Raw genomic sequence first — 23,205 nt, forward strand, 5'->3', positions numbered from 1 at the left:
ATTAGATGGAATATAATATACTGTTTCCTTGGATGGGAAGACTCAGTATTGTAAAGATGTCAGTTATTGCCAGACTGATCTGTAGGTTCAGTGTAATTCCAATAAAATCCTAACAGAATTTGCTGTGGAACTTTACTAATGGATTCTAAATTTTTTATGGAAGGGCAGCAGACCAAGAATAACCACAACAGATCTGAAAACAAGGTGGAAAGGATTTGTTCTACAATATCAAGATTTAATTTTACCTTGTAGTAATTAAAACAGTGTGGTATTGGTGTAGAGTTAAACAAATAAACCGGTAGAATAAAATATAGAGCTCTAAAATAGAAACTTCCATATAAAATGACTTTAAAAGTAACAGAAATGCCATAGAAGATCCCTGGGGAAAAGAAGGTCTATTCAGTTAATGGTGCTAAGGCAATTTGCACATGGAAAAAGTTGAAATTGGGTTCCTACCTCACACCATCGAGTAAAATCGTTTCTAGATGGATGAGTTTAAACTTAAATATGAAAGTAAAAAATTTGAAACCTTTAGAAATAGAAATAAAATGTAGGAGAATATCTTCATTATCTCAAGGTAGGGAAACATCTCTTACATAAGAAACAAAAAGTGCTGAGAAATAAAAGATAAATTCACATACCTTAAGATAAAGAGTATCTATTCACCAAAAGATACCTTAAAGAAAAAAGATAAGCTACAAATTGAGAAAAGATAATTTACAACATACATTCAAGAAATGTCAGAAACTGCAAATTAATGAAAAAGATAACCCAGTGGACAGAAGGTGGGGGTCAGGGAGTATGGCCAGGCATTTTACTGAAGTAGAAGTGAGATTTTTTTTTTATACCTACTATAATGGCAGAAATTAAATCTGACAATGGCAAGAAATATGAAAACAGACCAGATGTATTAGGCTGTATACCAGTAGATGTCTTATAAACTGCTAGTGAGAGTGTAAATTGTTATAAATACTCCAGAAAATAATTTGCATTATCGTTTGATGGTGAACATTTTTATGGCTTATGGATCTATGGAACAATTAGGGAAATTCTTACTCTTTTCTTAAGAGACATATCCAAGAAGACAACAATTAGTGCTTTTTATAATCTAGATAGTAATGTATCAGTTGACCTGTACTCTACAAAAATAGTAAATACGATACTTGATATTAATAAAAATAGTATTGATAAAATAAACTGATATGTACAAATTTTTAAACGCTAGGGAATGTTCCAGGTTATATGAGATTAAGAGATTTGACAACTAAATGTAACACGATTTTAATGGAATTGTAGATTAAGAGCTATAGAAAGGATATTCTTGGGAAATTGGAAAAAATTGAATACGGACTATATATTAAATGAGATAATATTTTTTCAATGTCAAATTCCTTATGTAAGAGAATGTTCTTAGGGGTATATACTTAAAGAGAATATGCTTAAGAATTTAAGGGTGAAATGTTATGACTTCTATAATGAACTTTCACATAGTTCAGCAAAGAAGAAAAACTATAGAATATATATGTGTAGAGAGGAAGAAAGGTGAAGCTGGTATAGGAAATGTTAACAATTGGTAAAACGTTTTGGGCATTCATTTAATTCTGTCAGCTTTGCTGTAAGATTGAAAATTTTTAAAATTAAAAGTTGGAGAGAAAACTGACAAAATTAATATATATCATTTAAAGATGCATATTTATGTGACAAATATATCATTTAAAGATGCATATTTATGTGACAAAAACTATAGAAAGTTTTTAAAAACAAAGTATAAACACACAATTCAGGAGAGTGGTTTACTTTGGGTGAAACATGGAGTTAAGATAGGGAAAGGACCACATAGGTGGTTCAGTGTGTTGGCAATGCTCTGATTTGTATCATGGATTCATGAGTGTTTATTTAGTTCTACTGTGCTTTGTGATTTTCATATATGTGACTTTTTTGTATATATCAAACGTTATATTAGAAAAGGACAAAGAAGAAAGAGATAGAGTTGCATTAACTACTCTATGCAAAGTAAGACAAAGAAAGTTCATGACATTATTTTTCTGAGGACACATTTTTAAAAGGTTGAAGATGCGGTAGAAGGAGGAAAACACCCGTGTGATTTTGTTTGACCCAGTATATCCCAGATCTATTTGACCAAAGAAACTTACCTTAAAGTTTCATTGAATTAATAGTCTCAAGACTCCTTTTGGAAAGTAATGTTTTAGAAGCACCAACAAGAACCTAAAAAGTTAACTTGTTGATAGAACAAATTTTGTTTCATGGAGATTTCAGTATAAATACTATTTGTCTGTTTGAATTAATGAAAACATTTCAATTTTGATTTTAACAATAGAATTAGCTTCTTACTGACCACCCTTACCCCTTTCCCACCTAGGATTTCTAATTCTGAAAGGAATGCCATTCTTTGTGTAGAACATTTGGTTATAAGAAGTTGTAGTGTTCACGTTTCAATTTTTTCTACAAATGAACTATTTATATGCTGGTTTCAGAGGGAAACCTACAATAACCTAGAGTCATGTTCATCCATTCCTGTCAGTCAGGGCCTATACTAGTACACTGGTGAGAATGGACTAGGTGTTGCTACACCAACAAACCGCTCTAATGTCTTAACAAAACAGAAGTTCTTGCTTAGCGTTGCATGTCCTAGGTGGGCTGGCGAGAGGCTTTGCTCCACATAGTCATTTAGCCGTTCCTACTATTGGAATTTTTACTGTCTTTTAAAGTACCTTGGAACATTTGACTTCCTTAGTCGGTGCATCAGTTAAGTTAGAGACCAGAGAATTGCCTTGGGAAATTCAGCCTGGAAGTGGTGTATGTCACATATATCCACATTGCATTAGCCAAAACTAGCCTTGTGGCTCTGCCTAACCAGAAGGGACTCGGGAAATGAAGGGTAGCAGTCCATTTCTGAGACAAATAGTAATACAAGTGCTGGGCACAGTGGCATATGCCTTGTAATCCCAGCACTTTGGGAGGCTGAGGTGAGTGGATCACTTGAGCCCAGGAGTTCGAGACCAGCTGGACAACATGGCAAAACCCTGTCACTACAAAAAATATTTTTAAAAAATTAGCCAAGCATAGTGGCGTGCACCTGTGGTCCTAGCTACTTGGGAGGCTGAGGTGAGAAGATTGCTTGAGCCCGGGAGGCGGAGGTTGCAATGAGCCGAGATCACACCTCTGTACTACAGCCCAGGCAACAGAGTGAGACTCTGTCTCAAAATAGCAAACAAAAAACAAATCAAACAAAAAATAGTAATATTGGGACTAAATTGGAATCCTGGCAATCTTGGCAAAAAGGTAATTTATATAGACATGTTTATGTATTTGCTTGTTTGCTGTTGAAATTTAACTTTGAACTATATCTTAGATGTTGAAAATCACATGTAGACAATTTAACTAATGTCACTTATTTTGTTATGTTCTATCTTGGTTTTTTCCCCTTTGGGTAGAGTTTTTAGATAATTGAGATTTGGTGCTTAAAAATAAATCAAAAATATGCATAAAAATAAATCAACAAAGCAGCTAAATGGGGCATTATTTATATAAATTTAATCTGTACATTAATGTTTCTCTGTCTCCTTTTATGGCAGCATGAAAATATTCCTTTTGAAGACAAGACTGCATCAGTTAAAGTGGTAAGTTCATGTAATAGTAAGCTAGATGTTACAATGTTGAAACTATATTCTTTGGTTAATTGAATATCCTAAGTGTATTTCAGTGTATTCTTGAGAGTAGATAAGAATATTAGGATAGTGGAGTAAAAGTCTGTGTGAGTTGTTTTATGTAATGGTCTCAAAATTTTATTAGGAAAGAGTAATCTTGCACATGAATTCAAAACCAGTATGCGTTCTGGATTAATGTCTGTAAAAGAATATGTGAATTTTCTGAATTCCCAATCATTAAGAATTCAGTGAGGATCAAGACAAAAATGGCCTTGACCTAATGAAGATTGCAGGTTTTTATAGTTCTCTACATGCAAATACAAGTGGGACAAGCATGGCAGAAAAGAAAAAGAGGGGCAATGGGAATGTACAGAGCAAGGAATTGAAAGTTGTTTTCCTCCCTGCAGAAGTATATTTTAACTGAGCCTTCAAAAATAAGTAAGAGTTAGGCAGGCTCAGTGGAAGAGTTTGTGAGCATTATGGACAGAAGGAATAGTATGTGCAAAGTCCTAGAGAAAAAGGAGAACATAGAGCATTCCAGGAGCTGACTGAGTACCAAAAGGGAGAGCAAGGGTACAAGTAGCAGGAGACGCAGAAGAGACAGGTGGAGATCCTGAACCTTCTTAGCAATTTATAGTGTTTTAGATTTTATTCTCAAGGCAGTAGAAAGTCTCTGAATACTTAAGCAGGGGTGTGGCAAGATCAGATTTAAGTTTTTAAAAGATTGCTCTGGCTAAAATGTGGACAGAGGTTAGAGGAAGACAGAAGTGGATTCAAGGAGAACTATTGTAAGACTCTTGGCAAATTAAGATAGGAATTGAAGATGTATTGGACAAGGGTAGTGTTTTACTTTTAAGTACTCTATAAGAGAATGTTAATGTTTATTCTGAATGGTGGAATTAAGAGTTTCTTCGACTTTGTCTTTACTTCTAACATTTCTCTTTTAGGATTTTCTGTGGCATCCTGAAGTTAATGGTTCTATGAAACAGTGTATCAAAGTGTGGACTGAGGTCTGTATTTAAAAATCCTAGGGCTTTTTTTTTTTTTTTTTTTTTTAAAGCAACCAAATTTTAAAAGCTCGCAAGCATATATTTCTTCCCTTTACTCACTTGTCCCACTCTCCTATATTTTATACCTGCCTTCTTGATAGCAACTAAGCTGCGCTGCACTGATTCTAGCACTTTATTGAGAAGAGAACGTGTTGATCCAATATCTCTGCCCCATTATCACCATTCTAACCAGAAAGCAGATTATGTTTATACCAGACTTTCCATATTTAAAGTCTTCTGTTACTGCTGTAGTTCAGCTGATTCAAACCCAGGTAATCTTCCCAGCACAGTGTATATTCTCTTGTGCATTTTTCTGTTTTCTCCTTCAAACTTATGCCCAGATACTTCAGGAAACTTTTGTTTATTTGTTTTTATAGTCTTTTTTTTTTCTTTTTATTATTATATTTGTGATCTAGCAGGCAAGACTAATATGTTTTAGCTCATCATGTTTGGAGATAAATTAGATGTAAAGGTAAGCATGCTATTAACCTCAGAAAACTCCTAAGTTCTCACAAGTCCATTTTACAATCTGTGTAGTAGTTTCCATACAGCCTTTTGTCAGTCCTTTAATTAAACCTGTATTCTTTCCCAGAGACATTTGTATTTCAGATGGATAAAACAATATTTAATTTTATTGACCTTGTTTTGTTTAATTAATTGCCCTGCAACAGTTTTTTGGTTTGGGATTTTTTTCTTCACAATAAATATTTAGTATTACAACCACATCATACAATAAATAGGGTTTTGTAGGATCTTGTGGGAACCTAGCTACCATTTCTAACCTTGTTTCTTTGAGCAAATGTTTTCCAAAAAACAAACATGTAGACGGCTTCTGGAATTCAAATTTCTGGGAAATTGAGGTCTACGGTGCGTTTTGGTTTTGTCGATATGTTTTTAAATGTCCTTAAGTGTAGAATAATGTTCCGTGTATATTTGAAATGATTTAAGTGTATGGTTCATATTTGTGCTGGACTGAAAATATATTTATTAAAGTAGTAGAAATTCATAATTAAACATTAATACACTACAATTTGTAAATCCTACAAGATCACAGAAAACCTTTATAGGTTATTTACTAACCTGGAGATATATTACATATCCAAAATTTCAATTCTCATACATTTGTTAAAGCTAGTTTTTGGAGCCTTAGATTCTGTTGTAAAACTCATTATGGTTGTTGAGAAAAAGGAAATATTTTATTCAGGTAGATGACCACATGGTCACCTGAGATTGATTAGTTGATGGTTTTCAGTGTGGATGTATGTATTTGCTTTTTACTATTTCCGTAGTAAACTGCTAGATCCTGAGGATTTGGAGACCCACATTTTTGTTGTTAATGTACTATTGCCAGCTTTGTGCTGAGTAATAGTAATGTGGCTGGGAATTAGCTCCAGTCTCAGCCTTCAAGGAATTTGTAATCTAGTAGATGGTGACTTACTGATGAATAACGACAAAAGAAGGCAAAAGCTAACACAGAATTGAGCTCAAAGGATTATGGAAGCACCATGAATAGAGACACTTAGGACAGGAGGTGATGAGAGTATTGGTAATTATCTAAGAACATTTTATAAAGGAGATAATATTTGAGAACTATGAGTTAGGAAGAAGATACACTTATTAACTAGAATAGCCTTTTAGAAGCCTATAGGCGTAAAAGCAAAGTTGAATTGAGAGGACTCTAAGTAGATTGTTATTCCACAGATATTTCTATATTCTAGGTACTGAGTTAGACACTGTTGATACGTTGGTTAACATAGAGATCCTCCCCTCAAAGAGCTAGATGAATAACACATACACTTAAGCAATGTGACAAGTGCTGAAATAGGAAATGTAAAGGGCACAACAAACAGGATTACAGAGGATAGACCATAAGTGTAATTTTTTTTAAGTTTTCAAAATTAGTTTTCAGATAAAGTGGTCATGAAGGTGAGTGTGGGGAACGAGAAGTGGGGTTATTTCCTGCAAAGGAAACAGCGTGTGCAATGATGCTGAAGATGGAGTATAGCCTATTCAGGGACTTTCCAGCAGTTTTAGTGGAGCTGACATACAAAATGCTTCTTTATGTGTGTTGGTTTTGGTTGTTCTTTTCATATGCTTCATTTTACAGGGAGTTGACAAGAGATGAGGAAGCAGGTACTACATTATGAATGATATCCTAAGCCATATTGGGGGAGTGGATTTATTTTATCTGTTTTTTAACTACTTCTAAATACTTCAGGGTGTATTTTCTGATAATAAGTACATTGAATTGAATTGAAGTGGAGAACCATTGAAAGTTTTAAACAGGTTACTGATGTGATATAGTGGAAGAGTGGAAGGAAATTAGGCTGACTTGTAAAGAAACTGGCAGTTGAGATGTAATTCTATAAGTGAATGGAAGTCATTAAGTCTGAGCTATTGGATGGATTTTGGGAGTCTTGGTATGGATTGAGGTGATATTTGAAGTTATTTGAATGGAAGAAATTGAATAGGCAGAGAATTTAGAGATTCAAGAGGAGAGGGCTTTTGAGGAATGGAATTATCAAGGAGATTCCGAGAAGTGGCAGTAAAAGGAGTAGGAAGAAAACCAAGGGAGGAAGGACTGTAAAATCACATACAGGGGGAGGTAAGCATTTTAAAAGATGGATAGTCACCAGTGTCACCTTCAAAACTTGCTAAGGTGGAATGAAGCTACAGTGTTTGGCAATCCAGGGTTTGTTAATGGGCTCGTGGGACAGTTTTAATGGATAGTGAAGCCCAAATTCAAAGCATAAGTTGAGGCATAAATGAGAGATAAAGAAATTGGCATAGTGAGGGAAGTTATCTTTCAAGTAATCTTTTGGTTACAGGTGTGAGACAGGGTTGAAGGAAAACTTTTTGAGGATAAGGATGATTTAACACTTTTAAGTTGAGGGAAGGAAAGAGAGTGGAGGAGGAGGACAAGATTGATACTATGAGAGTTGGAGGACATAATTCATGAATTATAGCTCCAGAAGTGAAAAGGGAGGGAATGTAGACAGAGGAAGGCATTAGCCATTGAGAAGAATAGAGACATACTTTCTTTACTCTCTTGTCAGGAAGATAGCTGCGGGAGTATAGAGAAGTTGTAAGAATGAAGGAAGGAAGGCAAGAGCACACTTGTTGGATGAATTTTATTTTCTCTACGAAGTTTGAGAATTAAACTTTATGCTGAGAAGGAGGGCATGGAATGTAAGGTTTGGGATAACCAGTGTAAGTTTTGGGAATGAGAAAGGCACCTAGAGATGAGGAAAAAATATTAAAAATTTTGTATTCACTAAAAATTCTTTAACGGTGTAAAATGAAGCATGCTAAACTGGAAATGGTCATATATCTAAAAGAAAATTGATTTATTTTGTTATTTTTCTCTATTTTTGTAGTGTTTTACATGAAGCGTGTATTACCTTTATAGTGACAAAGTAACTGTCATTTTTTACATCAGTCAATTTTTTGTTACTAAATTTCATACTTGTTTTTAATTGTTTCTTGTGTGTATGATTGCAATATCAGGTCTTTGATGATTCAGAAGTCAGAAGACTTAAGTTCTGTCTTACCTGGCAGGCCTCAGCAATATCCTATTAGCCATTCTGAGTCTGTGTCTTTGTTTTATAAGAGATATATAATATCATCTTGCCTGCCCCACAGGGTGGAAGGCAGGAATCTATATTACAATGAGATAAGAGAATGTACTTAGTAAGTTAGTAAGTACTATAAAGTACTATATACTTGTTATGCTGTATATAACATATAGTTACCTACAAATATAATTGTACTATAATATACTATTGCTATATATTATAAATAGCATACAGTAGTCCCCATTTATCCATGGTTAATATGTTCCAAGACCCCAGCATGTGCTGAAACTATAGATGGTACCAAACCTTATGTGTACAATGTTTTTTCCTATACATACAAATGCATGATGAAGTTTAATGTATAAATTAGGCATAGTAAGAGGTTAACAGCAATAACTAATAATAAAATAGAACAATTATAACAGTATCTCAGCATTACTATTTTTGAGCTTTGGGGTCATTATTGAGTAAAATAGGGGTTACTTTAACACAAAGATTGTGATGCTGTGACAGTTGGTCTGACAACTGAGATGGCTACTAAGTGACTAATGGGCAGGTAGCATACAGTGTGATACCCTGGACAAAGGGAGGATTCACATCCCAGGAGGGACAGTGCAGGATAGCATGAGACTTTATCATGTTACTCAGAGTGGCACATAATTTAAAACTTAGGAATTATTTATTTCTGGAAGTTTCTATTTAATGTTTTTGGACTTCAGTTGACCACGGGTAACTGAAACAGTGTACACTGAAACCATGTGTAAGGGAGGGAACTACTCTAATTTGCGTTTGGCGCAGGTTTTTAGGGATCTCTACTTGCGTTTTTCTGCATGTGGTCTTTAATAATTATCGGTTTATTTTGTTAAATACGCATTGGATTTCACTTTCCCAGAAGATTGTTTTGGCACTGACCTTGTATTTTATTTAACACTTATGCTGTGTACCCTTTAGGCTTCCATGATTACCTTTTAATTGACTGACATAATACACTAGTGCTTTACTCTAAGCATTTTACTCAGAGTTCAGAATAATATTAGGTCGTGTTAGATTTCAGTGGTGCTTTTTTTTTTTAAGAACATCAAAGAGTTAACCATCCAAATTTCTGTCATCCTGTATGTATATGTAGCCTTACAAGATTTTAGGCATTGGATATCGGTCTTGCTATAACAATAATAAGCGATAATAATAACAAGGAATTCTAAAAACTTAGAATGAATTTAGAAGGAAGAACTTATATTTTAAGGAAAAAAAATTAAATGATGTTATTTGTATTAATTCCCTGAACTGGATATAATACTATGATAAAGATTTTTCTTCCTTTAGGATTCCATTGCAAAACCACATGTGATTGTAGCAGGAGCTGCCACAGTAAGTTATTATCTATATTCTTAATGATTTTGTTTCACGTTTAAGACCATGCTAAGAAAAAGTTAATTTGTATTCAGAATTCTTGATTGTACCTAAATTTTTAATTCTTACTTCTATTATGATTAGATTGTTGAATTTTAATAAGGTTGGAATGAACTTAGGAAACTTACTGTTAAATATCAGTATTTTTTATATCTAAAATTGTATTCTTCTTGAATGCATTGAAAGTATAGTTTTATAACAGCTTTTTCTAATTGCCTTCATGTATTTCATGAAATAATTTGACCAAATTTTATTCTTATGTTAAATAAAATGAGAAATATCTAAAATAATAACACTTGTTACAATAGGTAAATTATATACTTTAATTGTTTATGATAAATGCTACATTAATGGATAATATATACTTCTTTTTAGTGGTCCATCAAGATTCACAATGGTAGCAGTGAAGCGCTTTCTCAATATAAAATGAACATTACCTCCATAGCACCACTTTTAGAAAAATTGGCAAAGACTAGTGATGTTTATTGGGTCTTACAAGGTAAGGAATGAGTAATGAGAAAACGTCATTTTGTGTATATTTTGAAGCATGCGTTTTTATTATCTTCTGTTTCAAGAAGCAGAATTACTGCTTTATGTGAATTAATTTTGAAACAAGATTTGCAAGATTAGAGTACACTTGAGTTATTTGCTCTCCTTTTTCAAATGTAAGGAACAAATTAATAAACATAGGTGAAAAATAAGAAATATCCTCCAAGGAACCTCAGCAGAATGGCTATAGAATGTACAACAAAAAGATAAGTCCTAAAGGCAAATGAGATGTGGTCTCTCTGACTTTTTTTCTTACAAAACATATTTATTGTGATTGGGAAATACATAGAAAAAATACGATCTATTTCATAATTTTTTTTTTTTTTTTTTTTTTGAGACAGGGTCTTGCTCTCTTTCCCAGGTTGGAGTGCAGTGGCATGATCTTGGCTCACTGCAACCTCCGCCTCCCAGGCTCAAGCGATCCTCCCGCCTCAGCCTCCCGAGTAGCTGGGACTACAGGTGTGCACCACCACACCCAGCTAATTTTTTGTATGTTTGGTAGAGACGGGGTTTTGCCGTGTTTCATAACATTAAAGTCATTAGAAGTAAATATACTTCACCCTGCTTCATAATATTAAAGTCATTAGAAGTAAATATACTTTTTTAGCAAGCAAAGGGTTTCTGAAAAAATAAAAATAATTAAGTAAAATACACTTTTGAATTGACAGAATATGTTTAAATTTACACAATCTAGTTTATGCTTGGTAATGAAATTCTTAGTAGACATTAGGATAACTCATTTTAGGAATTTATTGAATGTTATTTAATGCCTAGCACAATATGAAATGTCATGGATATTTTAGCAATTCATGCTTTTTGTCAGGAATTCTTATTATTTCCAAGTTGAATGTCAAAATGAAAGGAATAAGAAAAATGGTAGTGATGATCTGTTCCATAATTCCTATTTTATTCACAGACTCATTGTTAACCTTTCTCATATTAAAATGAGGAAAAATTAAATTTATTTATAGTAAGTGATAAGACAATAGGCAGACCTTGAGCCTCAATAATATTACCTCCTAATGGTATGAACAAAGTTTACAGAATTAAGCAGTGACAAGAGAAAAAAAAGATGGGCAGCTATTTTTATTTAAGCAATCTTCTATAACTAATTTTAGATTTCTTGTTACCCATTATATCCCAGCATCCAAAAATGTTAAACTCTTAAGACATGCTAGAGCATAAAAATATTTCCCCAAATCTGTGTATATAGAGATGGGACAACAGTTCTTTAAATTTGAGAGGGATATTGCTTGACTCAAAACTTGAATATAAAATGGGAAATCTGTTGCAAACTTTGGGAAGCTTTATGTAAAAATGAATTATTAGGTACCTGGTATCATCTATACTTTTAAAAACAACATTTGAAATGTGGAACAGCTAACATGCATGATCACGATTTTTACCAATAGGGATTTTTAAAATGTGTTTTTAAAAATGTATCTCACATGCAGATCCTGTTTATGAAGATCTATTAAGTGAAAATAGGAAGATGATCACTAATGAGAAGATAGATGCTTACAATGAAGCTGCAGTCAGTATTTTGAATAGTAGCACCAGAAATTCTAAATCAAATGTTAAGATGTTCAGTGTTTCCAAATTAATTGCTCAAGAAACCATCATGGAATCTCTGGATGGCTTACATCTTCCTGAATCAAGCAGAGAAACTGTAAGAAATTTTTACATATATCAGTAGATGGAGACTATAATATCAATTGCTTTAAGCCATAAGTCATTATAACATGGTTATAAATAATTTATTTTATTGCAGTCCTAGTAACTTGTAGTTATTCTGTATAGATACATCTAGAAATACTTTTGCTTTCTGTCATCTAGCTGAATATGTACATAAGAGTTTTGGTACATTCTAAGAGAGAAAGAAGTTAGGGAAGAAGGGAAATTAAACTTCATTTATTGAGTACTAATCACTGTTAATATACATTGTCTCCTCAGAAGCGTATATGTTCTCAGCACACTCACGTTTAAAAACTACTGCTTCTATGTTCTCCTTATGTTAAACCTTAAGGTTATAAGATTAAGCTTCAATGAAGAATACACTTTTTAATGCTTAAAATAATTTTTATTATTTCCCTGTAGCTCTTCTGGCCAGGCGTGGTGGCTCATGCCTGTAATCCCAGCACTTTGGGAGGCTGAAGCAGGTGGATCACTTGAGGTCAGGAGTTCGAGACTAGCCTAACAGGGAAACCCCATCTCTACTAAAAATACAAAAATTAGCTGGGCGTGGTGGCACATGCTTGTAATCCCAGCTACTCGGGAGGTTGAGGCAGGAGAATTGCTTGAACCGAGGAGGCAGAGGTTGCAGTGAGTCAGGATCCCACTACTGCACTCCAGCCTGGGTGACAGAGAGAGACTCTGTCTCAAGAAAAGAAAAAAAGAATTCTTACAACTCTTCTATCCTAAGCATTATTCAAGATACAGAGTACATACTGAACAAATCCAAGTTGACCTATGGAAGGGGATTTAGGTTAAGTATGAAAGAGAACTACATAACTATAAATTTTAACAAACAGTGGAACAAATTAGTTTTTTTCTCATTAAGCAGTGGTTCTTAACCTTTGTGAGAGTTGCATGAGCCCTTTGAGTATCTGATACAAGACAAGGGTTTTGTTCTTCTCCTGCAGAATAATGTGTATGTTTGCATATACATATGGTTCTCCATATACATAAAAGGGCTTGATGAACCCCCTAAAAGCTGGTAAAGAACCTTGCAGTGGAATTTGCAGGCTAGTATCTGTAAGAGTGCCAGGCATAAAACCACCTGCAGTCTTAAGGCTAAAAGGATGAGATTTCCTCGAATCTTGCTTATTTTGAATGTTTAGGCTTAAATAACATAATCATCTAGAGTTCCACAGATGCCTAAACTACGAAGTTTTTATAAAACTAGAGTTTGACTCAACCTTCAACTAGACAGACTCTTGACAACTTTCCCAGAATAATTTTATTATAATTAAACCATGTTGAAGGTTCTAAGTTTTATTTAACATTAGATATCTTAAAACTGTAGAATCCTAAATGGCCTATAAACTATAATCCAAATGAAAGACCTATTACAAATATTGCTAGCTAAAAATTACTAATTTTTTAGTGGCAGTTATTTTATGCTTTTTTTTTTTCCCCCACATTTAAACAGTAGACTTTATCTTAAGTGTCCTGATATCTTTTGTTTTGAAAGTCTTCTAATTAAAATTCTTTGGTCCTTGATGTCTGTCAGCATTTTTTTAACTAAAGGTCACAACCCATTAACAACCATGAAATTGGTGTTGGGGAAAAAAAAAAGAATAGAACAATCTCGGAGTGCATTCCAAGTAGTAAGGATAGGTATTGTTTCCTGTAAATGTCCTGGGTCACATTATAAAATGAATTTTGTATTTTGGTTCATAGCCCCAGAAGTTTGAAACACCCTGAACTAGCTGTTACAGATGGAAGGAATACCATTATTTGCGTGATTTGGGAAATGGTAGCAAAAGATACAAAAGCATTCTGGTTTCAGTGCTAAAAACTCAGTAGTAGTCACTGGAGAAAATTTAATGTGAAATACATCACTGACAAGATAATAACCAAATAACTTGATTTGTTCACAGAGTGCAATGATTCTTATGAACGTGTACTGCAATAAGATTTTGAAGCCTGTGGATGGGTCCTGTTGTCAACCTCGGCCTCCTCTTACTCTCATACAGAAGCTAGCTGCTTGTTTTTTCACTTTATGTATTATCGGATATTTAATTTTTTACATAATTCATCGTAATGCTCATCGGAAGAATAAGCCGTGTACTGATTTGGAAAGTGGAGAGGAAAAGAAAAATATTATCAATACCCCTGTGTCTTCATTAGAAATACTTTTACAGTCTTTCTGCAAACTTGGCCTGATTATGGCATATTTCTACATGTGTGACCGTGCAAATCTGTTCATGAAGGAAAACAAATTTTATACACATTCATCTTTCTTTATTCCAATTATCTACATTTTGGTTTTGGGAGTATTTTACAATGAAAATACTAAAGAGGTAAGAGTCATTTTCTTTTTAACTCATGTTACCCTTTTTATCATTATAAACTCTGTTAAAGAACTAATATCATTTATCGTGACAATATACAAACAGGTATATAGATGAAGATGAAGGAATATTGTAGTTACACTTCACTTGGTGGACTCTTAACTGTTGCTTTTTCGGAACAGTTTGGAGAAAGGTCAGAGTCACGTGAAAATGTTGAAAAGTTGAGAAATATGACCTGTGAAAAAGATTTCATGACTTAGTGTTATTTTGCCTGCTTGTTGATGGAGAAAGTTGAAGTACTTCTGATTTTATAATGGTCTTCAAGCATGAGATACTATTATCTTTTATAAAGTAAAATAATATGATTATATTAACAAATACCTATGCACACAGACATTTTATATTTATATATTTATCAGTCAGACATATATACGTACCAATTAGAACTTAATGATGTGGCCACCACTACTCACAGTATTCTGATTTTCCTATTTTAGAATTGCTGTCATTGCTCAAAATATTTGTGTAACTTCTTTACAAGGCATGATTTATTTGAATTACTGAATTCTATTGTAAAACATACCTCTCCTGTGAGGATTATTAATTAGTTATTCATCTTCAGTGAGAATATATTGGGGAAAGTAAACTGTAATGGTAGAGCTTTTTTTCCTGTCAATGAAGTGTAGGGGAAGTGTAAGATCCTTTTAACTCTGAAATTCTAAAGAAAATTATAGAATGCCATTTTTAGATTTATAAATACATCTGCCATAGTTTAATTTTAGTACATTTAATTTTAATACATTGTCATTTAATACAAAACCAAGGGGATCAACTTAAATATTCAAAATCTCTTTAGTTTATATTTTTCAGATTCATATTATATTTAAAATAGTTTTACACTATCTTTTAGCAAGAAATAAAATGACAGTTTTTAACTCTTTCTCACCACCATCAAGGTTCTTTTGACAGAAGCATTAGCTTTATGTCCTGTAAGAAGACTTTTAACATACTTATTATATACTGTTAAATAATTTCTGTATTATAAATTTTAAAAGAGATTTTGGTTCCTTTACACAGACCAAAGTATTAAATAGAGAACAAACAGATGAATGGAAAGGATGGATGCAACTTGTGATTTTGATTTATCACATTTCTGGAGCAAGTACAGTAAGTATTGGAATTTAAGTTCAGAAAGTACAGGAAATGATGTCATTTTAATGTTTCTTTAAGGGCACTAGCTTTTCTGTGTTTTATATTCTCTACCAGTTATAGACCCTTCTTATTTCCCACTTAATCTTTCTGCCTTTCCATTCTCCTAACTCTTTGAGAAAATGTAATTTTAAAAGCAAAATTTTTTTTTAAAAAAGATAAGGCAATAATTGATTTGTATTTACTTGGCCTTAATTTTTAATGTAATAGAAATAGCTGATATCTAAGGGTATTATTTTATGCCATCTTATTGAACAGCTAATTTGAAGTTATCAGGAAACTTTGAAGAGGCCAGGTGCAGTGGCTCATGCCTCTAATTCGAGCACTTTGGGAGGCCGAGGCGGGTGGATCACTTGAGGTCAGGAGTTCAAGACCAGCCTAGCCAACATGGTGAGACCCTGTCTCTACTAAAAATACAAAAATTAGCCGGGCATGGTGGTGCATGCCTGTAATCCCAGCTACTCGGGAAGCTGAGGCAGGAGAAACACTTGAACCCAGGGAATGGAGGTTGCAGTGAGCCGATATTTCGCCACTGTACTCCAGCCTGGGTTGCAGGGCGAGACTCCGTCTCAATAAAAACAAGAAAAAAATAAACTTTGAAGATGATGATTATAAAGGATGTAGAATAGGCAAATTACTACCAGAAGAAATCAAATTTGATTATTATAGTTTATGTTCTATACTTCACTGTCTTTTAGGAAGTGTGACTAGCTGTTTTTACATTTTTAAAGTTTAAAAAACTTACAACTCTCTTGCCTCAGTGTTCAAAGAATCCAAATACAGGCGAACTACCATTGTAGACTATGTAGAGTGTGCCATACTTCCTAAGTGCTAAGTACTATTGTCTCCTCTGTGCTGTGGAGGACCCTTCCTTTGGTCACCTAATTAGTGCCTTTTGTACCTGGAAAAAATATTTTTTTCCTTCTCCATAGGTGTCTTAAAAGACAGGATTATTATAATCTCTGGCCACCTTGGATGTGGCAGGGCTAGAAAAAAATGTGTGCTCTGAATTTTAACACCCCAGCCACATTACAGTTAAAACAAACTTTTGTGACTGAGCCTAACAGCCACTTTTCACATAAACTTTTATAGTGAAGATGCAAACTTTCCATAAAATATGTTTGAAAATTTTAAGAAATTCATAATTTTGGAACAACTGAACTGTTTTTTATTGTTCTATTTGCTTACAGAAAGCACACATCTATAAACAGTACGTGCATCAATGATAAGTTGAAGTTAGAGAGGAGTGTTGCCCAGAAAGGAGTATTTTGAAGATTTAAGCAGCATTAAGAAGATAAATAACATGGTTACTAGTGTTTTTCAGATATCTCTAACAATTGAAGGATGTCTTTCTTGTCTCTTTATTATTTTCAAAAATTATGATTTTATGAATTATTTATTTGAAGTGTAGAAGTCAGAGAAATGAAGTATAAATTTTACTAAAATTATTTGGCTATGATATGTATATTTGTTGCAATAGGGAAATTCCTGTGATGCTGCAGCTGAAGGGAAGCTAGTGAATTTGAGTCATTATGAAAGAGCCAAGATAGTGTAAATGATCCAAGGCAAGGAGAGATGGAGATAGTAAGACATAGTTTATAAGCCCAGCTAAGAATTTGTAGTATAAATCCAGAGATTCTCTAAGAAGTAAGTGGAGATGAAAATGGAATCCTAAGAATATCTCTGATGTGTGAATAAAGACTGGGTAATGGGAATTTGTTTTAAGAAAATACCACTTAGAGACATAATTAATTGCTGACATATTAAAGGGTGATACTACTGTTTAAAAAAAATCAGGTAGAGAGAATTAATGGCAGATTAAGTCCCTCAATTCAGTGATTCAAGAAGGGATTTATATCATAAAAGGATGAAGGCAATTTGGTATTCTATTAAAATCATTTACCAACCTAACATTCTAATATATCTTACACTGCATCCTAATATATTCTAATTTACAATTTTAAAAAATCTCTGTTCTGGAAGGACATACTTTTCACTAACAGATCATTTACAATGATTAATTAACATATCCCTGTTCTTTTGTATAGGATGTTGTGGTTAAAAAATTTGCTTTATCTACATAGGCAAAACATTATTAGTATACGTTATAGCATATTTGGGGACTTGATTCTTGGATATTTGAGGGATTACTCATCTTAAAAACTTTCTAACATGATTATTTTAATTAATATTTTTTATTTTGAATAAAATCTCAAACTTCAGTTGTGTCATGTTTTTATGCTAAAAGATAAGAACTGTTCAAAAATTCTGGAGAATTATGAAAATAATCCTTATAGTCTGACAGATTCTCATTGTTAGTGTAAATATTATTTTAAAGTGTATATATGAAATATAGATTAAATGTGAATTTAATATGAAGAGAATAGTGAGTTTGGTATATATGGTAGATGGATTTTGTGTTCCATTGTTTCGTTTTTTTTGTGTGTGTTTTTTTTTTTTTGCCTTTGAAGAGTTTGTAACTTCCATGGAAAGACCTGAATGAAAGGTCATGAGAATATATGGGGGACTAAAGAAAGAGCAGAACCGGAAGTCAAACTAGCTATTAACTGTAATGTAAACTTGAAATTTCATACATATTTTTAATAATAAATTTTTGTTGTAAGTAACATAACAAAATAATAGAGAATTTTGAATATGGATCATACAGTAAATACTGTTGTCTTTGTATTAAATTTATTGGTTATGGTAATGATAATGTGGTCATGTAAGAAACCATCCTTTTTTCCTGAGATATACGTGGTGAAATAGTTTAGGAGCACTGTCACATGGTCTGCAACATACTTTTAAAAGGTCCAGCATACAGCATATAAGTGTCCATTGTACTAGTACAACTTTTCTGTTTATTTAAAATATCTTAAAATGTTGGAATAAATATTACATGAAATTTGCAATAAGGCCAAAATCGGCAAAAACTTGGAAAATTGTTGTTACAGTATTTAATTTTGTTTAAATGAACTATACTTACTGTTTAAATGTAATAACCAACCCAACTTTGTAGTCCCAGCCCCAGTCTTTAAGGGAGTTGAAAGCATGTTTTATGGAGAGTGCTTAAAGTAATTAGGAATGACTAACCTAGGTTCGACATCTGTTTTCAAATATTTATAGAGCCATCAGATGTAAAAGTGAGTTAGCTCTGACAGACTCTAGAGCTAGACTTTCCGCTGTGCTAGCCCCATTCGCTGCATGTGGCTGTTGAGCACTTTGTAGCTATTCAGGATTCAAATGTGCTGTAAGTGTGAAATATATACCACATTAAATATGATTAATTATGATGAATCAGTAATAGATTTTAAAACTTTATATAAAGAATGAAAATAGCTCATATATTAAAATAATATTTTGAATATATTGGGTTAAATAAAATATATGTATTGAAATTAATTTTACCTGTTTCTTTTAACTTTTAAAATGTAGCCTCATTAGAAAATTGCTTATGGCTCACATTTTATTTTATTTCTGTTGGACAGCGCTGCTCTAGAGGATTGAACTTAGTAGCTTTTACATATAGTTAGGTTTCTACTTTCCATGAAAAGGAACATTATAGCAGTTAGTGACCATCTAAAGGTGGAATGGATTGCGTTGGGAGTTTGTTTTCTGCTATTAAAAGATGCTTAGACAATCCACGAAGGGGATATTTTAGAGTACATTCAAGAATGAGGTAAGGGCACAGATTTGGATTAGATGAATTCTGAGGTTATTTCAGTACATTTCCTGCCTCCATCCTTGTGATTCTAATATGTTACACCCTTCTTGAAAATTTCTGATGTAATAAGTCATTTAAAAAAAACATGATGAAGGGCAATAAATAAAAACTCTTTGATATGTAGATTGTAGGTGCTGTAGGAACTCAGGAAGGAGAAATGACATTCATCTGATAGCAAAAATTGGAGTTTTGAACCAGGCTCTGAAGAAGAGTAGGATTTGAATAAGCAAAACGCTTAGGGGAAGAACATTCCAGGGCAAGAATAAGCAGGTAAATAAAAGAGACTTGACAAAAGAGTACAAGAAGGATCAGTTTAAGAGACAGGGAATCTCTAAGTTTGCTTAGAGTGGAGACTGTGTAGAAGAACTTACGATCTAAGTTCATGTTTGTTTGTTTTTTTTTCCCCAGAAGAAATATCTGTCAAAAAAGAAACAGATGAATTCAAGGTTGTTTGCAAAAGATGCATATATTTCAGGACTTGTAAAATCTATTTAATGTGTCTGCCCAATTACTTTATTTTATCCTACAAAGTATCACTTGGGAAAGGCACATTAACCTGAAATGATCACAAGCAGTGTTAATGCTAGGTAACTGCAGAGATGATCAGATGAGTTCGTAAAATAGAAGCCAAAGAAATTTTACATAGATCTAGTAATTACCCCCAAAACAATGGCCTTATAATTACAAGGATTGCATGTCACTGAACAAGCCTTTTAAATATCACTTTATTTTTGTTATTTTTTGTGACGGAGTCTTGTTCTGTCACCCAGGTTGGAGTACAGTGGCGTGAGCTTGGCTCACTGTAAGCTCCACCTCCCAGATTCAAGCGGTTCTCTTGCCTCAGCCTCTGAGTAGCTGGGATTACAAGTGTGTGCCACTATGCCTGGCTTATTTTTGTATTTTTAATAGAGATGGGATTTCACCATGTTGTCCAGGCTGGTCTCAAACTCCTGACCTCCGGTGATCCACCTGCCTCAGCCTCCCAAAGTGCTGGGATTACAGGCTTGAGTCACTGCACCCAGCCTTAAAGATCACTTTAGAAAGCAGTGTATGGCCAGGAGCAGTGACTCACGCCTGTAATCTCAGCACTTTGGGAGGCCAAGGCGGGTGGATCACCCGAGGTCAGGAGTTCTGGCCAACATGGCGAAACCCCGTCTCTACTAAAAATACAAAAAGTTAGCTGGATGTAGTGGTGGGCGCCTTTAGTCCCAGCTACTTGGGAGGCTAAGGCAGGAGAATTGCTTGAATCCAAGAGGTGGAGGTTGTGGTGAGCCGAGATCACGCCACTGCAGTCCAGCCTGGATGACAGAGTGAGATTGTCTCAAAAAAAAAAAAAAAAAAAAAAAGCACTGTACAAATTATGCTGTGGAAATTGTGCTTGTACACATAAAGGGCCAGCAGGTGGTAGATAGGTGGAATGACAGTGTTCTAAGGTTATGAGAATTAGTGCTAGTAAATTAGATAACATTTTTGGTGCCTTCTATCATATGTGGATTCAAATGTGTTGTATTTCATTCAACTTAGAAGTAAAGATGTGATGCTCTCAAATACCATAATTAATGACACAAAGGGACTTGGTAATGATGAAGATAGTGATGTAGGAGTGTAAAACAAAATTGTTTTGTAAAATAAGAGTGGGAGGGAAATAATATTCCTAAATTATGTTTACACTGGGTAAAAGTGCAAATCCATCTTGCATTCAGGATGTATGACAGTTAATAATTATAGCTATCATATATTGAATTTTAATTGGTTTCAAGTTAATGTATAAAGTGCTTCACATTTATTATCTCATTCATCCTTCACAAGAACCCTTCAAGGAAGGAAGGAATAGTCTCATTTTGCAAATCAGAAAACTCAGTCATGTTAGAAAGTAGCAGAATTAGAATTTGAACCTAGGTCTCTCCAATTCCAATTCTACATTTTTGTAATCCTTGCTATAATGATTAACTTATGAGAATCAACGTTGTGATTGAACTGATGCCAAGTGCTAATAATGATTTATTATCTTTGTTAAATGTACTTTTTATGATAATCCAAGGTGTAGTTGATGCCAACATATGTTTTACCTGTTTATCTTTGTCAACAGTTTTTGCCTGTATACATGCACATTCGAGTTCTGGTTGCTGCATACTTATTTCAAACAGGGTATGGTCATTTCTCATACTTCTGGATCAAAGGAGATTTTGGAATCCATAGAGTATGTCAGGTAGGAATGCACTGTTATTTCCTTTTCTTTCAGTTGAACATGCTTTCTTGAGAAATCATTAACTTGAGAAAAAATATAAATATAGTCGTTATAAGACTATGAATAATTTGAATTTATGAAATAGCACTGTAAAGTTGTATTCTGTGTTCTATGTTTAGTATTTCAAGATAAATAGTGAAAGAAGGAAAATATAATTTAATATATAATAAAAGCGCTGGTACACAAGAGACAGCATTGCTGATTCACTTTGGTTTTGTAGAAACAGACAGTTACCTGGAATTAGTATAATGTGCTATGTTTTCTTTCTCTGAGAAGAGGATGAATATTAATTAAGTTTCTACCTAGTGCTAAGTAGTTTCTAAACATTATTTCATTTACCCCACATTACAACCTTGAGTTGTTATCCTTATATTTACAGATGAGGAATGTGAGGCTCAGAGAGCTTAAATAATTTGCCCAAGGTCACATAGTAAGTGGTAGAGCACTAATAAAGTTCTGCCCAAATTCTGTGTTTTTTGAATGACATTAAACTGATATCTGAAATGACTGTTATGAAAGTCCCAAAGACACTTATAAATTTGAGTTTTGAGTAATACTATTTCGTATGTATGACAACTCTTAATTTGATCCCAAATGGGGTAAATCAACATTAAACTAGATGAAATGGACAATGCTTTCTTAAGATAATATAATCTGTGCTGCGAAACTATAGCCCTCAGAAGGACTGCTTTTTTCTCCTTTAGCAAGATAGCAATTATAGCCAGAGGACAGCCTAGGTTGGTGCTTTGCTGGGATTTAGTTAATGTAATGATGTATGCATATGTTATATTCAACTCTTTACGGTGATTGTAGAACAAATGTAATTTAAGGGATTAGTAATATGTACTTTTACAGTCATTACTGAGTCTTAGCCATTTATACTCTGTCAGAGAAATTCTGCCTTTGCTGTTTGTGTATACCTAGAATGAAAACCATTACTTGGAATGAAACTATTTTGTTCTCCTTTTCAATAGGTTTTATTTCGTCTCAATTTCCTGGTAGTGGTGTTATGTATAGTAATGGATCGACCTTATCAATTCTATTACTTTGTCCCCTTGGTCACTGTATGGTTCATGGTCATATATGTTACTTTAGCACTATGGCCACAAATAATCCAAAAGAAAGCAAACGGTAAATATACTTTCTTACTAATGTAAGTAAATATATTTTTTCAAAGTGTGAAATTTCTTTTTAGTTGCTAAAGGATATTATTTTTATTAAGTGATATAGACAGTTTAAATTTATATGTAGTTTTGACATTTTGAAGTTCTGTTCTTAAACGATATTTCTAAAATGTTACAGCTAAGTAGTTAAAGTAATATTAACAGTGGAGAATAATAGTTTACATTGTATATGTTTTTTCTTTTTTAAATTTAAATTCTTCAAAACCATTTTACATATTAACTAATGCTACAGTTTTTAAACTGTCTTCTTATACAGAGGCAGAGTGGAGAGAGCTGAAAGAGAGAAGGGAAAGCCAAATAAGCCTCCGTGCCCCTATGTCTTGCTTCAATCTTGGCAGCTCTACTTTGATTTCTTATGTATATATTGAGATTTTTGAGTAAATATTTCTTTGCAAAATGCTTCTTATGTCAAACACAATTGAAAGCACTAATATAATTTATTTTCTAGACAAGCGTTAAAGCAGTTATTATCAACCTGTTTTACATATAAGGAACGTAAATACCCAAAAGCTTGTTATTTTCAAATTTCACATGGTTAGTTACTAATAATGTTCAAAGTGAGGCCACAGTCAT

General features: G+C 33.5%; 1 protein-coding gene across 1 annotated transcript in view; it reads left to right on the top strand.

Annotated features, from left to right (window-relative positions):
• The window catches only part of CASD1 (CAS1 domain containing 1), a 48,889-nt gene that overhangs the window by 14,205 nt on the left and 11,479 nt on the right, over positions 1–23,205 (top strand). Inside the window, exons 4-12 of the mRNA XM_031665291.1 lie at positions 3,597–3,641; positions 4,616–4,678; positions 9,616–9,660; positions 10,078–10,201; positions 11,706–11,920; positions 13,854–14,276; positions 15,345–15,434; positions 21,290–21,409; positions 22,423–22,579. Of these exons, the coding sequence (XP_031521151.1) occupies positions 3,597–3,641; positions 4,616–4,678; positions 9,616–9,660; positions 10,078–10,201; positions 11,706–11,920; positions 13,854–14,276; positions 15,345–15,434; positions 21,290–21,409; positions 22,423–22,579 (1,282 nt within the window). The remainder of the gene's footprint in view (positions 1–3,596; positions 3,642–4,615; positions 4,679–9,615; positions 9,661–10,077; positions 10,202–11,705; positions 11,921–13,853; positions 14,277–15,344; positions 15,435–21,289; positions 21,410–22,422; positions 22,580–23,205) is intronic.

This window comes from Papio anubis, chromosome 4 (genome assembly GCF_008728515.1).
Source record: "Papio anubis isolate 15944 chromosome 4, Panubis1.0, whole genome shotgun sequence".
Lineage (NCBI taxonomy): Eukaryota > Metazoa > Chordata > Mammalia > Primates > Cercopithecidae > Papio > Papio anubis.